The 15,726-nt window shown below is 36.4% G+C and overlaps 1 protein-coding gene across 23 annotated transcripts in view; it reads right to left on the reverse strand.

Moving 5' to 3' along the window:
- Window positions 1-15,726, reverse strand: part of LCOR (ligand dependent nuclear receptor corepressor) — a 167,970-nt gene that overhangs the window by 48,824 nt on the left and 103,420 nt on the right. For 20 of the 23 annotated variants that reach the window (XR_008652609.2, XM_063628550.1, XM_063628555.1 and 17 more), the window contains 2 exons: window positions 5,829-5,961; window positions 778-1,065 (listed from right to left, as the gene is read on the reverse strand). Coding sequence is in view for 22 of the 23 variants with exons in the window: in XM_063628550.1 (XP_063484620.1) it covers window positions 778-1,065; window positions 5,829-5,961 (421 nt within the window). In the remaining variant the exon portion in view is untranslated. Of the gene's footprint in view, window positions 1-777; window positions 1,066-4,043; window positions 4,110-5,828; window positions 5,973-15,726 lie in introns of all 23 variants that reach the window. The other 3 variants (XM_063628602.1, XM_063628601.1, XM_063628605.1) reach the window with 3 other exon arrangements.

Genomic DNA, 15,726 nt, shown 5'->3' on the forward strand with positions numbered 1-15,726 from the left:
CAAACAATGGCTGAGTTGAAATGCTTGCTTCAATTTTTGTGAAATTAAAGGTAAAATGAGATCACAAAGCAACAGGAGTATCTACTGAAGAAAATAAACTTCAGAGACTCAAGAAACATTTGCTAAACAAAACTAATAACCTCTTAACTTCATCACTTAATTAGTGTCCTCTTCAACAAATTCCCTTTTGGAAATACTTTCGTCAGTGGATGTGTGTGTTTACGTATGTGTTTCTGTATTTATAAAACATTGAATATATTTAACAACCTAAAGTATGTTCTACTGCTTTCTCTATTTGTAACCCTAGTAGTTTCTTTTTCGAAATTCGAATACATGTTTTTCCTTATGATCTCATTTGCAGAGTATATAACTTAGACCTACAAGTAGAGGCGTATTTCTCAGACAGGTGCTAGTCCTAGAAAATTTAGTTAAGAATAAAACTTACTTTTTCATAGGAGTTTTAAAAAACACAAAAATACTATGGAAAATATAAAATGCTTATATAAATATCAAGTAACTGAAAGATTAGTGACAACTGTTAACCATCTGACTTTCCTGAGTGGTACGTCAATCATGACTACGAACTGCTGACAGATAAGGCTATAACAACTCTAGCTGTACTTCTCCATCACTGCATAGTAAGAAATAATTTAAGAATCACATTAGTTTTTATGGTATTATTGCTGCTGATGCTCTACTTGCCAATGCTTTTTTTTTTTCTCTCCCCAAAGAAAAGTATTCTGATAAGATAGAGGAGACCTTGACATCAAACCATACCTTGTTCGCTAGGTTCTGACTGAGACTTTCTGACAGTAAGGTCCAGAGGTGAGTCTTGGTCAGCCATGAGAAGTTTGCTGAGCACAGGGTTCTGAGTAGTTGCAGCCGTGGGAGAGGTGGTGACTGGAGATGCTTTCGGCAGGCTTTGGTTCTTTGTGCTATTGGGCTGGCTGGGGTCCTGAGTAGAGCTATTTTTTGAGGTATATTCAGCAGCAAATTGTTGGATCATTCGCTGCATGATCTCACGGGCCACTAGGGGAATATTGGGGTCGGAGACCCAGGGACTGTCTGTAAATAAAGATTTATTTACTTTTAAAGTGGGACAACGTACTAAAAAAAGACAGCTTTCAAGTAAACATAAAATTTCACTTTATTTTTCTTAAAATACAGTTATCTTAAAAATAGTATCTCCCCTTTGACATATTTTCTAAGCTTTTGAGTTGTCGATTTTTAAAAATAAAATTTTCATTAAAATAATTCTAAACATCTTCCCCCATATAATAATTGAATATTATGAAATTAAATAAAGGGATAACAACTAGAATATCTTATGGGCAAGAATCACTTACCTGATACAGAAATGTCAAAACCCTTCTCTCAGGAAATACTCTCATGTTAACACACCTATAGGTCACATCAAGTTTCCCTAGACTTTTTCCTCAGCCACCTTCTCCTAAATATTTGAAGAATGCATTACTGAGTTCATGAGTGCTTAATTTACTTTATATTAAAGACAGAAGGCATACCAAGATTATAAAAGGAGATACTTAATTTTAAGATCCATTTTAGGCTAGGGCAATCATTCTCACACTTTAATGTTCATCAGAATCACCCTGATGGCTTTGCAAAAACAGCTTGTTAGGTTCTCTCCCCAAATTTTCTGATTCAGTAGTTCTAGGGTGGGCTCAAGAACTGGCACTCTAATAAGTTCTTAGATGCTGCTGGTCTGGGGACCACAACTGTAGAACCTCTGGGCTAGGTGTTTAAATGTCAAATCTCAAAAGCCTAAGAAAAATCACATTATTTTCCAAGAGTACTTTAAATAAACTCTTTCAAACCAGTAAAAAAAAAAAAAAGAAAGAATGAAATAAACATCTAAATTATCAATTTCTAGTCAATGTTAAGTTTAGACCATAAGAACTCATTAACTCAAAGAGCTTTTAGCACTGGAAGAGACTTTGAAAGGCAAAGGAGGTTAAGATGAAAAGGAAAATGACTTGTATAAATATATTATCATCATGCCTCTATAATTACCACACTATAATAGTCAATCAGGAAGACTAAGCTTCCCAAGAGCTGAGACTGTGTTTGTTTACCTCTGTGTACCTCTAAATACCTAATCTTGCCTGATTTAAAGTGTATTCGATTTAGCTGAATACTAAATAGGTCAATCAAATCAATCACCATGAAATAGTCCTTTTAAAAAAATAAAATGAGGGAAATGTGTTTGTTTACCTCTGTGTACCTCTATATACCTAATCTTGCCTGGTCTAAAGTGTGTCTTCAATTTAGTTGAATACTAAATAGGTCAATCAACATGAAATAGTCCTTTAAAAAAAAAAAAACAGGGAAATGTGATAAAAAAAAGTGGCCACTACAAATTTATATAGGTGATTAGTGATAGACCCTCGATTAAAACTCTTCCCCGATCTTACTGTTTTACGTGTGACCTTTGCTTCCCACCACACTTTTGAGGTTTTACAAGACAGTTTTCAGAAAACCAAGGTTTCTTTAGTCTTTTAAAGATTAGCTATAAAAGGCAAATAACTTTACCCACAGTATTTTGGGGCTGTAAGGAACTTTAGAGTTTAATTTATAAAGTTAAAGAAAAACTGACTCTAATTACTAAAATCTAAAATCTCCATAATAAACAACAAACAAACAAATACATCATCAAAACCTCACAGGACTCCCAAGAACAGGCATTTTTTTTCCCCCTAAAGGACGATATTCAATACCAGAAGATGGTCACAAAGTTGTGCTATTTATTTCATCTTCTGGAGTTTAATGAGGCTCACTCTACTAGTAATAATGCTTCTGTCACACTAAGGAGTATTTATAACTCTAACTTTCCTCTCTATAAATAGAGACTATAAGTATTCCCGGTGGTTTAAAAATAAAGGTATGGAACTAGGTAAGGTTCAGAAGTTGCTACAGTTACTGAAAATGGTTCCTCAGTTGTTTTAATAAACATTTTATCGATACACTGCTTTTTAAATATCTCCATCCATTGAGTTTTCCAAACAGTCATTTAACTTTCCAGTTAAGACCCATTTTTCTCCCTACATAAATCTCCATATGAACTATTGTATAAATTTCAAGTTTTAGTACATTAGTTTACCTTTCCACCCCTGAATATAGTTGGAGAATATGTAATACATAAAGGAAATTTCCATATAAAAGTAAAATAAAATCTATGAATTTATGCGATGCCTCTGTGTTTAAGTAGTATTAATAAATATAAAGAGCTCTGTGAAGAGTCAAGGATATTAGGACAAGGGCCATAGACCACTATCTTTGAGCACTCAATGTCTGCAGTATCTTGTCTCTTTATTGAATGAAAACACAGTAATGAGACAAGACAGTGTTTATGAATTACATCTCTGCCATTTGAATTTCTCTATCTTGTGAAAGTTTATTGAACAGATTTCATTCTTTGACATACTTAAAATACACATCTACGAACATATCCACACCCAGGGGAACACAGCACAACTGAGTCAAATAAAAGCAACAAATCAGATGAAAAATAAAACTGCAGAAAAATATGTCACATCACAGCCACCTGTATATCTTAAAATGCAAATCTAACTTTTTTAATACAAGTGACAAAGCAAGCTAAAAAGAAATGTCATTATGACATTTGTAGAAGGTATATTGTTCTTAAAGTGAAATTTATTATGGATTCCATATCATAAAAGCCTACTTTTATTCCATCTCTGATTCTACTTAACTATACATAATCTTTACACAAATTATTTAAAACATATAATTTACAATGCTTTGAAACAAGGGACCAAATCTAAGCATCTGAATTATTAAAAGATTCTCTTCAGACTAAAACGTCCATCATATCCCTGGATACTAAACATTTTTGGTATTAATTTAAAGAGTACTAATGGCTATCTTGGAAATGGTTACAAGAGGATTATATCTAAACATAGCAATATTAATACATAAAGGGGAAGAAAATGTCCAAATTCCAAAGCAAGAGTTCTTTCTCTGAGCATCACATGCCTGTACATAAACAAATAAACTCAACTTACAATTTCAGAGCGTTCCCATCTCTTGAAATCTATCCTGAGACCGATTCCAAGGTAAGAATTCCTCCCCTAAAGGTTATAACCCAAAAGTTTAATTTCTTAAAAAAAAAAAAAAACTTTATAAAAACTTGAAAGTTATTCCTCTATGACAAAAGGATAGGACGCATAAAAGTACGACAGAATTTTTCTGTAAGAGTCTTATGATTGACCTTATTAATGTCCCCTAAGCAAAGAGTGGATGAAAATTGGTTCCTCCATGTAAATTAGGGAGAGGAAGTCCTCTTTTCAGATAATGAAGCTTGCTATAACAACACAACAGATCAATGACTCTGTGTACATCCTTCAGGAGAGGAGCTGTAAAGACTTATTTGGTAAGCAAACTGACAGAACTGCTCTATAAGTTGTTTATACTTAAATTTGCTTTTAACAATCAGATGTTCATAAAACTAAGAAAACGATTATTTTGAACATAATTTTAGAATTCTGAGCAATGTGCAGGGATAATAAGACATAGGAGACTCAGCTGAGAGATTTAGGTCAGGAGGTGCTAGTGGGTGTTTACGGAGAATTAAGGATGTACTAAATGATTTAATTCTGCCTAGGGATCTAATGGAAGAAAATGGGAAAAAAAGTGCCACAGAAAATAATCTCTGTGCATTTCTTAATTTTATATGACACTACACTTCACACCACCTTTTGGAAATACTGATCACATTAAGCAGAAGCCCAGCTAGTGTCCAACTGTAAAGAAACCCAACAGAACCAGCACTTATCAGACTTTTAACCAATGTCAAAGGGAAGGAGGGAAGTTCCAGAGGAATGAGACGTGTAAACTAGAACATATGAAGAATTATTAAAGAAAATGGAATCACTGAGTCTGCTGAAGATTAAATAAGAATATTTAAGATTATCAAGAGTTTGTATGAAACTTTTTTAGAACCCATCATAGTAACCACCACCTTGGAAATGGAGGAAAAGTGTAACTAAGAAGTATAAATCCATTTAGAATTTCTTAAAAGTAAAGACTCCTCACTAGAAATGAACATGAAGGGAACTTTTCTGAAGGTTCTGGCTGATGGCAGTTATGCTCTGTGAATAAAGAATAAACCTGAATGCCTCTATGAAGGATTTATAAGCCTCAAGACTCCATGATTAAAGAACTTTTCTGTATTTCGAAAGAAATGTAAAACAAGCCTACAAAAGTTTCAAGGAGAAAGATAAATTTTAAAAATGCAAGAGGTTGAGCTATTAAATGCCACCTCAAATGCAGGGGGAAAAGTTCTACTACATAATAATTATTTCCCTAATTTTAATTAATATAAAAAATTTTAGCGAAACAAGACTGCATCAAGGAAAACAATGCTTACAAATCTAATTTTATGACATAACTACATTTTCTCTCCAAATGAAATTTCAGGTTGAAATTACTAAAAAAAAAAAAAAATCACACAGTTGGATTTAGTTATCAGTGATTAAAACAGTAACTGTCTCCATAAGAAAAGTTGTCTAACAAAATATAGTACTACTGAGAGCTTAAAATTTTTAGAATTTCATAATAATTTTCTAAACTATTTAATTAAAACTCATCATCACATCAGAGCCTAAATGTGGGGAACAGGGTTTACCTTAATCCTAATTCCAATCTGAACTTGACCCAAGGGATATAGAACAATATAAATTATATCAATAAAGAAAAATGTTTTTAAGAGTAACTTTAAAAATGACATTGAAATTAAGGAGATAATACAAGACAAGCAGATGCTAAATATCATCTTCACTGAAACCAACCTTTTCTATAAAAGACTGCATTGAGGAATTCTTCTGCTTGTCTCTCGAATCGAATGATTTTTGCTTGCTCTTGTTTAAGCAGAGCTTCTTGCCCAGCTCCCGAAGCTGGTTCATCCAGACCGACTAAGTGTCCCTGCAAAAATACTTGGTGAAACAGTTGCACACAAGTCTTTCCCCATTCAATATCAAAAGCATAGACAAAATCAAAGACAAAGTTAGTAGCAAATAAGGCAAATTAATTTTATGCAATTAAAATATTTTAAAACTTCAGTATAAATTTTATGAAAAAGTATACAAGCAAAATAAATGTAAACATATTCTTTAGCTGGATTTTATCTACTTTTTTTTTTGACTATGAGTTTTGTTCAAAATTTACTCTAACTAAACTTTAACTGCCAGAGGGATAATTTCCTTGAAAGCACTCAAATATATTGGTTCTATTATACTATAGTTATTTTTCACAGGCAACTCAATTCAGACAGAATGCTTTTTTTTTTTAATTTACCAAAAAAAAAAAATTTTTTTTTTGAATTCCAAATCTCACTTGAGGATTATGTTTGCTTTCCTAGTATGAGATCTGTTTTTCACCAGACACAAAACACAAACACTTTTAAAAGGCCATTAGGAAGAAAAACTCAGAATACATCTGAATTCACAATTCTGTCTCTAAATCTAGATTACTATTTTAAAAACTGTGAGGCCGGGCGCGGTGGCTCACGCTTGTAATCCCAGCACTTTGGGAGGCCGAGGCGGGCGGATCACGAGGTCAGGAGATCGAGACCACGGTGAAACCCCATCTCTACCAAAAATACAAAAAATTAGCCGGGCGTGGTGGCGGGCGCCTGTAGTCCCAGCTACTCGGGAGGCTGAGGCAGGAGAATGGCGTGAACCCGGGAGGCAGAGCTTGCAGTGAGCCGAGATCGTGCCACTGCACTCCAGCCTGGGTGACAGAGCAAGACTCTGTCTCAAAAAAAAACAAACAAAAAAAAACTGTGGTTCTCAAATCTTTTTTTTTTTTTTTTTCTGTATTTTTTTTTTTTTTATTATACTTTAGGGTTTTAGGGTACATGTGCACAATGTGCAGGTTTGTTACATATGTATCCATGTGCCATGTTGATTTCCTGCACCCATTAACTCGTCATTTAGCATTAGGTGTATCTCCTAATGCTGTCCCTCCCCCCTCCCCCCACCCCACAACAGTCCCCGGAGCGTGATGTTCCCCTTCCTGTGTCCATGAGTTCTCATTGTTCAATTCCCACCTATGAGTGAGAACATGCGGTTCTCAAATCTTTAATGGGTTGTAAAATTGATTAACTGGTCAAAAGTAGCACTAGCAAAATGAACTGAAAAATAGAATGCACTGCATGTTCTAAGCATAAGCACTGCATTATCTTTTGTTATAATGTATCTATGTTTGAACAGCATTCAAATATAAACAGTGAATCTGACCAGGCGAGATGGCTCATGCCTGTAATCCCAGCACTTAGGGAGGCCAAGGCGGGCGGATCACTTGAGGTCAGGAGTTCGAGACCAGCCTGGCCAACATGGTGAAATCCAGTTTCTACTAAAAATACAAAAATTAGCTGGGCGTGGAGGTGCGTGCCTGTAATCCCAGCTACTCAGGAGGCTGAGGCATGAGAATCGCTTGAACCCAGGAGGTGGAGGTTGCACTTGAGATTATGCCACTGCACTCCAGCTTGGGTGACAGAGCAAGACTTTGTCTCAAAAACAAAAAAAAAAAAAAAAAAGAAAAGAAAAAAAGTAGGTCAGAAAGTTTCTCTGACCAAAAAGTTCCAATATGCTGCACTATAATCATCCCCGAGATTCCCAGCCTCTAATCCCAGACTACAGGAGCACTGGACCAAGTTGGCAATACTTTGCACCTACCTCCACTCTTGCATCTGACAATAACAGAAAATAAAAGTATTTTTAAAAAGCTAAGTGCATATTTAAGTGTTCTTTAAGTTCTAGTGCATATAATTTATTTGAAATCACTTTAATGTATGAATTAACGTCTTTATTTCCATATATAAGTGCCCTAAATAAGAAAATGGGACATATCTTGGCACAATGAAAAGTAATTAAACAACACATTGAAGACATGTTATAATGCACAAATGATTCTCTCAAAAATTTAAAAAATACCCACTGATATTTGCAACCAGCTTTCTGTGATTTTCCATCCTAAGATTTATGTTAAAAGCACAACCAAAATATGTATTTAGCATGGATTATATATTGTAAAAAGCTTAATATGAAGAACTCACTGGCATATTCAAATTAAAATAACGATCCTTAAACACTGCTATATAAGGCACAATAAGTTTGCTATATAATGTATTAAAAAATTTAAGTGAAATATTGTCTTATAAATCATGACCACCTTTATTATAGTTGTATTTGCCAACATTCTCTTTCATAAATTTCTGTATCACATGTTAACTATTTTGAGGAAAGCTGAACCATTTTCCAAAGCAGCTACACCATTTATATTCCCAAAAACAAGGGTTCTGACTTCTCCACATACTCATGAACACTCATCTTTTTTATTATACCCATTTTAGTAGATGAGAAGTGGTATGATCTCATGGTTTAATGTTTCTATTTTTCTTTTTTTTTTGAGACAGAGTCTCGCTCTGTCGCCCAGGCTGGAGTGCAGTGGCGCAGTCTCGGCTCACTGCAAGCTCCGCCTCCCGGGTTATTTTCTAATTGACTAATGATGTTGAGCATCTTTTCATGTGCTTATTGGCACAGTATACCTTCTTTGGAAAAATGTCCATTCAGGTCCTTGATCTTTTTTTTTTGAGACAGAGTCTCACTCTGTTACCTAGGCTGGAGCACAGTGGCACGATGTTGGCTCACTGCAACCTCCGCCTCCCGCGTTCAAATTATTCTCCTGCCTCAGCCTCCCGAGTAGCTGAGACTACAGGCACGTGCCATCAGGCCTGGCTAATTTTTTGTATTTTTAGTAGAGACGGGGTTTCACCGTGTTGGCCAGGATGGTCTTGATCTCCTGACCTTGTGATCCACCCGCCTCGGCCTCCCAAACTGCTGGGATTACAAGCGTGAGCCCCACGCCCGGCCTAGATCCTTGCTCATTTTTATTGAGTCATTTACCATTTTATTGTTGCATTGTAAGAATTCTTGATATACTCTGAAACAAGCCCATTATTAGATATATGATTTGCAAATATTTTCTCCCATTCTTTGAGTTTTCTTATTACTTAACTGATAGTATTGATGGTACTGTTAGCAGCATGAAAGCTTTAATTTTAATGAATTCCAATCTATACATTTTTGGTCACTTGTGCTTTTGATGTTATACCTAAAAAACTTGGTCATGAAGATTTAATCCTATGCTTTCTTCTAAGAATTTCACACTTTTAGGGCTTACTTTTAGGTCTATAATACACGTCAAGTTAATTCTGTGTATGGCGTAAGGAAGGGGTCCAACCTCATTCTCTTGCATGTAGATACTCAGTTGGTTCCAGCACCTTTCGGTGAAAAAACAATTCTTTCCCCCAAAGAACTGTTTTGGAACTCTTTTCAAAAGTCACTGGCCATACATTTTACTTCTGGACACTTGATTCTATTCTACTATTTATATATCTATCCTCAAGCTAGCATCACATTAAGCTGACCAGCGTAGTTTTGTATTAAGTTTTGAAATTGGTCAAGTGTAAATCCTCCCAATTTGTTCTTCTTTTACAAGATTGTTTAGACTATTTGAAGTCTCTTAAATTTTCATATGAATTTTAGGACCAGCTTGTGAATCTCTGCAAATAAGTCAGCTGGGATTTCGGTAGAAAATGCACTGAACCAGCATATCATTTTGGGAAGTAATACCATAGTAACAATTTTAAGTCTTCTGATCCATGAACATGTCTTTCCATGTAATTTCTTTCAGCAACATTTTGTAATTTACAACATACAAGTCTTATATTTCTTTTATATTTATTCCTGTGTTGTATTATTTTTGATGCTACTGTAAACAGAACTGTTTTCGAACTTTCATGTTCATGTTGTTCACTGCTAGTGTACAGCAATACAATTATTATTAGTTTTTTAATGATATGGTATTCTGAACCTTGCTGAACTTGTTAAACTCTAATAGCGTTGTGTAAATTTCTTGGGATTTTCTATATACATCATCATGTCATCTGTAAACCGAGACAGTTTTACCTCTTCTTTTGCAATTTGAATGACTTTGGTTTCTTTTTATTGTCTAATTTCCCTGGCTAGAACCTCATGTACAACAGTGGATGTACATGGTGAGAATGGACATCCTGCCTTGTTCCTGATCTTGGGGGAAGCTGTTCCATCTTTTAGCTGGGTGTTTTTGTAGTTCAAGTTGAGAAAGTTCCCTTCTATTCCTAGTTTGTTGGGTTTGTTTTTACATCAAGAAAACGTGTTGGATTTGGCCAAATGCCATTTTGGAGGGTGTCTACAGAGATGATCACGTGGTCTGTGTCACTTACTCTATTAACACGTTATATTACAGTAACTGACTTAAGAGTGTTAAACCAGCCAGGTACAGCGGCTCATGCCTGTAATTCCAGCTCTTTGGGGAGGATCGCTTGAGCCCAGGAGATCGAGACCAGCCTGGGCAACATAGGGAGACGCCCGTCTCTACAAATCAGTTAAAAAATTATTAACAGCTGGGCATGGTGGTGCACATCTGTGGTCCCACCTACTTGGCAGCTGAGGCAGGAGTATTTCCTAAGCCTGGGAGGTCAAGGCTGCAGTGAGCCATGATTGTGCCACTGTGCTCCAGCCTGGACGACAGGGCGAGACCCTTAAATAAATAAATACATACATACATACATAAAGTGTTAAATCAACTTTGCACTCCTGGGATAAATTCCACTTGGTTGTGGTGTATAACACTTTTTATATGTTGCAAAATTTGGTTTGCTAATATTTTGTTGAGGATTTTTTTGTGCTGGTACTCATAAATGGTATTTGTCTGTAGTTTTCTTGTGATATCTTTGGTTTTCATATAAATAATACTGGCCTCCCAGAATAAGGACGTCTTCTCTCTTCTCTTATACTTTGAAAAAGTTTGTGAAGAAATGGTATTAATTCGTCTTTAAATGTCTGACAGAATATGCCAGTGAAGGCAGAGCGTGGTGGCTCACACCTGTAATCCCAGCACTTTGGGAGGCCGAGGCGGGCAGATTGCTTGAGCCCAGGAGTTCAAGACCAGCCTGGGCAATATCATGAGACCCCATCTCTATTTAAAAAAAGAAAGAAAAAATACATATACCAGTGAAGATACCTGGCCATGGGCTTTTCTTTGATGGAAGTTTATAAATCACTAATTTAATCTCAATATTTGTTCTAAGTATTAGTTCCCTAAGGGTGTTATATTTTATCACAAACTGGGTGGCTTAAAACAGCAGAGATTTATTCTCTCACAGCTCTGGAGTCCAGGCACCCAAAATTAGGGTGTCACCAGGGTCATTTTCCCTCTGAAAGCTCTAGAGAAGAGTCCTTCCCTGCCTCTTCCTAGCTTCTGGTGGTTGCTGACAATCCTTGGCATTCCTTGCCTTGTGGCAGTGTAACTCCAATCTCTGTCTCCATCTTTACATGGTCCTCTTCCCTCTGTGTGTGGGTCTGTGTCTCCAACTCTCTTTCTCCTTATAAGGCAACCAGTCATTGGATTTAGGGTCCACTCTAATCCAACATGACTTCATCATAAATTGACTACACCTGCAAAGACCTTACAGTGGTCCCCTCTTATCTGCAGTTTTGCTTTCCACAGTTACCCATGGTACAGTACCATAAAATATTTTGAGAAAAGAGAGAGAATATTCACATAACTTTTGTTATAGTATATTGTTATAATTGTTCAGTTTTATTATTAGTTGTTAATCTCTTATTGTGACTAATTTACAAATTAAGCTTTATCATAGGTATGTGTGTACAGGAAAAAACACAGTATATATAGAGTTTGGTATGATCTGTAGTTTCAGGCATCCCCTTATAAGGGGGAAGACTACTGTATTTCCAAATAAGGTCATATTCACAGGTACCGGGGTGGATTCATGTTTTAGGGCGACACAATTCAATCTGCATCATAGGTTTATTCAGATTTTCTGTTTTGTCTTACATCAGTATTGGTTAAGTTTGTAACTTTCTAGGAATTTGCCTATTTCATCAAATTCTCTAAACTGCTGGCATACACATTGTTCACTGTATTCCCCAATTCTTTTTACTTCTGACTTCCTGTATTTCATTTGTGATTAGTAACTTGAGTCTTCTATTTTTCTTGATCAGTGCTAAATTTTACCTAATTTGATATTTTTAAAAAACCAGTTTTTGGTTTTGTTGATTTTCTCTATCATTTTTTACATTACTTCATTTCTTTCTGCTCTCGCATCTTTATTACTTCTCTCTTTCTGCCTGCTTTGGGTTTAGTTTGCTCTTCTTTTTCTAGTTTCCTAATGTGGATGACTAGGGTATTGATTTGAGATCTGCTTTTTAAATACACATCCTCTAAGTACTGCTAACTACATCTCATTCGTTTTGTTAAGTTTTAAATATTCATCTGAAACTAGTTTCTAATTTCCTTTGCCTGATCCAATAACAGCTGGGCCCCTTTGAAGGGGCATGTTGTTGCCAGTGTTTGAAGTTTGCTCCAACCCCAGGAGGGCTCTTAGCTGTCTCTTATTCTGATTATCTGTTAAACGTCTAACAGGGGAATCTCAGAGCCTACTCTGGCTCGGGAGGCTGCCCCATTCATGAATCAAATAAATAAACATTTAACAGGTCTGTCATTTCACCTGTTGCTACGAATATGATGGACCTTCCAAGTGTCTCTTAACTATTCACACAGATCTCCATCATTTTCAACACCTTTAGGTGTGAGATTTTCTAAGCCAGAGAGTTCTGGAGTTCTCTGTTTCTTTTTGTTGTTGTTGCTTGTTTGTTTAAAGACAGGATCTTGCTCTGTTGCCCAGGCTGGAATGCAGTGGCACAATCACGGCTCACTTGCATTGCAAGCCTTGACTTCCTGGGCTAAGGCCATCCTCCTGCCTCAGCCTCCCAAGTGGCTGGGATTACAGGTGTGTGCCACCACACCAGGCTAATTTTTAAAATATTTTGTAGAGAAGCAGTCTCACTCTATTGCCCAGGTTGTTGCTGAACTACTGGCCTCAAGCAATCCTCCTGCCTTGGCCTCCCAAAGTGCTGGATTACAGGAGTGAGCCACCACACCCTGCTGGAATTCTGTTTGTAATGTCAACCCTTTCAATAAAATGAACCAATAAGAATAAAAAGTTTGTATGACATACAACTAACAGAGCTAATAAAATAGCCAGGAGATGACCAGGCACAGTGGCTTAAGCCTGTAATTCCAGTACTCTGGGAGGCCAAGGCAGGCAGATCACCTGTCATGAGTTTGAGATCAGCCTGGCTAACATGGTGAAACCCCATCTCCGCTAAAAATATAAACATTAGCCGGGGGTGGTGGCACATACCTGTAATTCTAGCTACTCAAGAGGCTGAGGCAGGAGAAACTCTTGAACCCGGGAGGTGGAGGTTGCAGTGCACCAAGATCCTACCACTGCACTCCAGACTGGGCGACAGAGTGACACTCTGTCTCAAAAAAAAAAAAAAAAAAAGTAAAATAGCCAAGGAGATAAGGAAAAGTTAAAGAAACCAATTCATGTCATCTCCCCTCAGCTGAATTCTAAAATAATACATTATGTATAGTATGGCAAACAACAAAAAGATGTGAAATCTTCTGTAACTCAAAAACCATTTTCTTTGCATTTATTATTCCTAATAAATTTGGGAATATTTATTATTAAAGAACAAGTTGTTCGCATAAAACTAAACAGGAGCAAAGTTGGAGATTCAGACCAGGTGCGGTGGCTCACGCCTGTAAACCCAGCACTTTTGGAGGCCAAGGCGAGCAGATCATTTGATGGCAGCAGTTTGACAACAGTCTGGCCAACATGGCAAAACCCTGTCTCTACTGAAAATACAAAAATTAGCCAGGCATGGTGGCGCATGCCTGTAATCCCAGCTACTCAGGAGGCTGAGGCACGAGAATCTCCTGAACCCAGGAGGCGGAGGTTGCAGTGAGCCAAGACTGCGCCACTGCATTCTAGCCTGGGTGACAGAGTGACACTCTGTCTTAAAAAAATAAAGTTGCAGATTTCAACTGGAATTTCTATCTCCTAGGAGGAGTTGCTTCCTTCAGGATGCAGAGACTGGTCCACCTAGGTTGGCTGGCTCATAGGCAGAAGTGGCTCTGTTATATAATCTACTGTGAGCTTCTTAGAAGCATATATGCCTAGAAGTCCCCAGAGCTTATGACCCTATAGCTCTAGGGTAGAAAGTAGTCCTTAAGTTTTTAAAAAGCTCTCTCCTTAATAAACAACTGAAAAAATGAGGGAGGGATGAGAGTAGAAGAATTAAGGCATTTGTTACAGTGACACCACCATTAACCCAAAGGGTTTCCTCCATCTCTCATAGTCCTATACTGTTTGCTTAATGGACTTTTGGCTTAAATTCAGTTACACAAAAACAATATAGGTAATCTTACCTAGAGAATCAATTTAAAGATTATAAAGCTTATTATCATTTTAATCCTCTGAATCTGGATTATTTTAAAGATAACTTTATTATTTTTCTACATTAAATAAGAGTTGTTGTATTTAGAATTGTCTTGCCAAAGCTGTGAAATTTGCTAAGGTGAACATCACAACTTTTTTCCTGACAAAACACTTACCAGAAAAATATGCTAAACAAATGCTATAAAATTCTTCAATCTATGGAACTTCAAGAAACTAGAGAGCTGTAAATTGTTGAGTCAGAAGTCTTTTCAAAGTGAATTATTTCATGAACTACACCAGAGAAATCAATATTGAAAAATCCAAGTGTATCTTTTTATTTGTGTTTTAATCTATTAAGAGTCTTTCGGTTGGGCACAGCGACTCATGCCTGTAATCCTAGCACTTTGGGAAACTGAGGCGGGTGCATCACGAGGTCAGGAGTTCAAAACCAGCCTGATCAACACGGTGAAATCCCATCTCTACTAAAAATACAAAAATTAGCCAGGCGTGGTGGCACGCACCTGTAATCCCAGCTACTCAGGAGGCTGAGGCAGAATTGCTTGGACCCAGGAGACGGAGGTTGAGTGAGCCCAGATCGTGCCACTGCACTCCAGCCTGGGCAACAGAGCGAGACTCCATCTCAAAAAGAGTCTTTCCATCTGTAAATTGAAACCAATTCCATTTAAGCTACTAACTTTATATTAACTTAACCAGGGACTTGTATTCTTTTGTCTTTTATTCCTCTATACAAATAAAGGTTTCACCATTTATCAATAAAAATTTATAAGCCACAATCATCTATAGTTTCATTTTTCTTAAAGCAAATATATTGCACGGAAATCCTACAAGGTTTATGCTTTTATAAATAATGCTTGTTTGTCTCATTCTCTGGAAGATCTTGAAAAAAGCTACCTTGTACACAAAGCTATAAAGTAAAAACAACTAGTATTCTCAACAATCTTAGCTATGAACTGCCAATCATTTGATATATTCCCCTAAAAAACACATATGCAGACATATTAACTTAAAAAAATTAAATGAGATTCACACTGAAGATCATTTTACCTATTCTCAATTAGGATTTTCTTTCTTACATCGTTGCATATTCTTCAAAAACACTTATCTTAATAAATGTACCATAATTTGCAATTAGACCAGTTTTTTATTTTGTTACTATAACTGTGCATTTTAATGAATTTGTTCCAGATTCTCATTATTTCCTTGGGATAGATTACTATAAGAGAAACCATGTATCAAAAGAAACAATTTCTTCCTTTCTTGAAACATATTTGTTTCAAGAAAGTTATACCAATTTGTATTCCCACTTGCAGTGT

Source organism: Symphalangus syndactylus, chromosome 2 (assembly GCF_028878055.3).
Source record: "Symphalangus syndactylus isolate Jambi chromosome 2, NHGRI_mSymSyn1-v2.1_pri, whole genome shotgun sequence".
NCBI classification, from domain to species: domain Eukaryota; kingdom Metazoa; phylum Chordata; class Mammalia; order Primates; family Hylobatidae; genus Symphalangus; species Symphalangus syndactylus.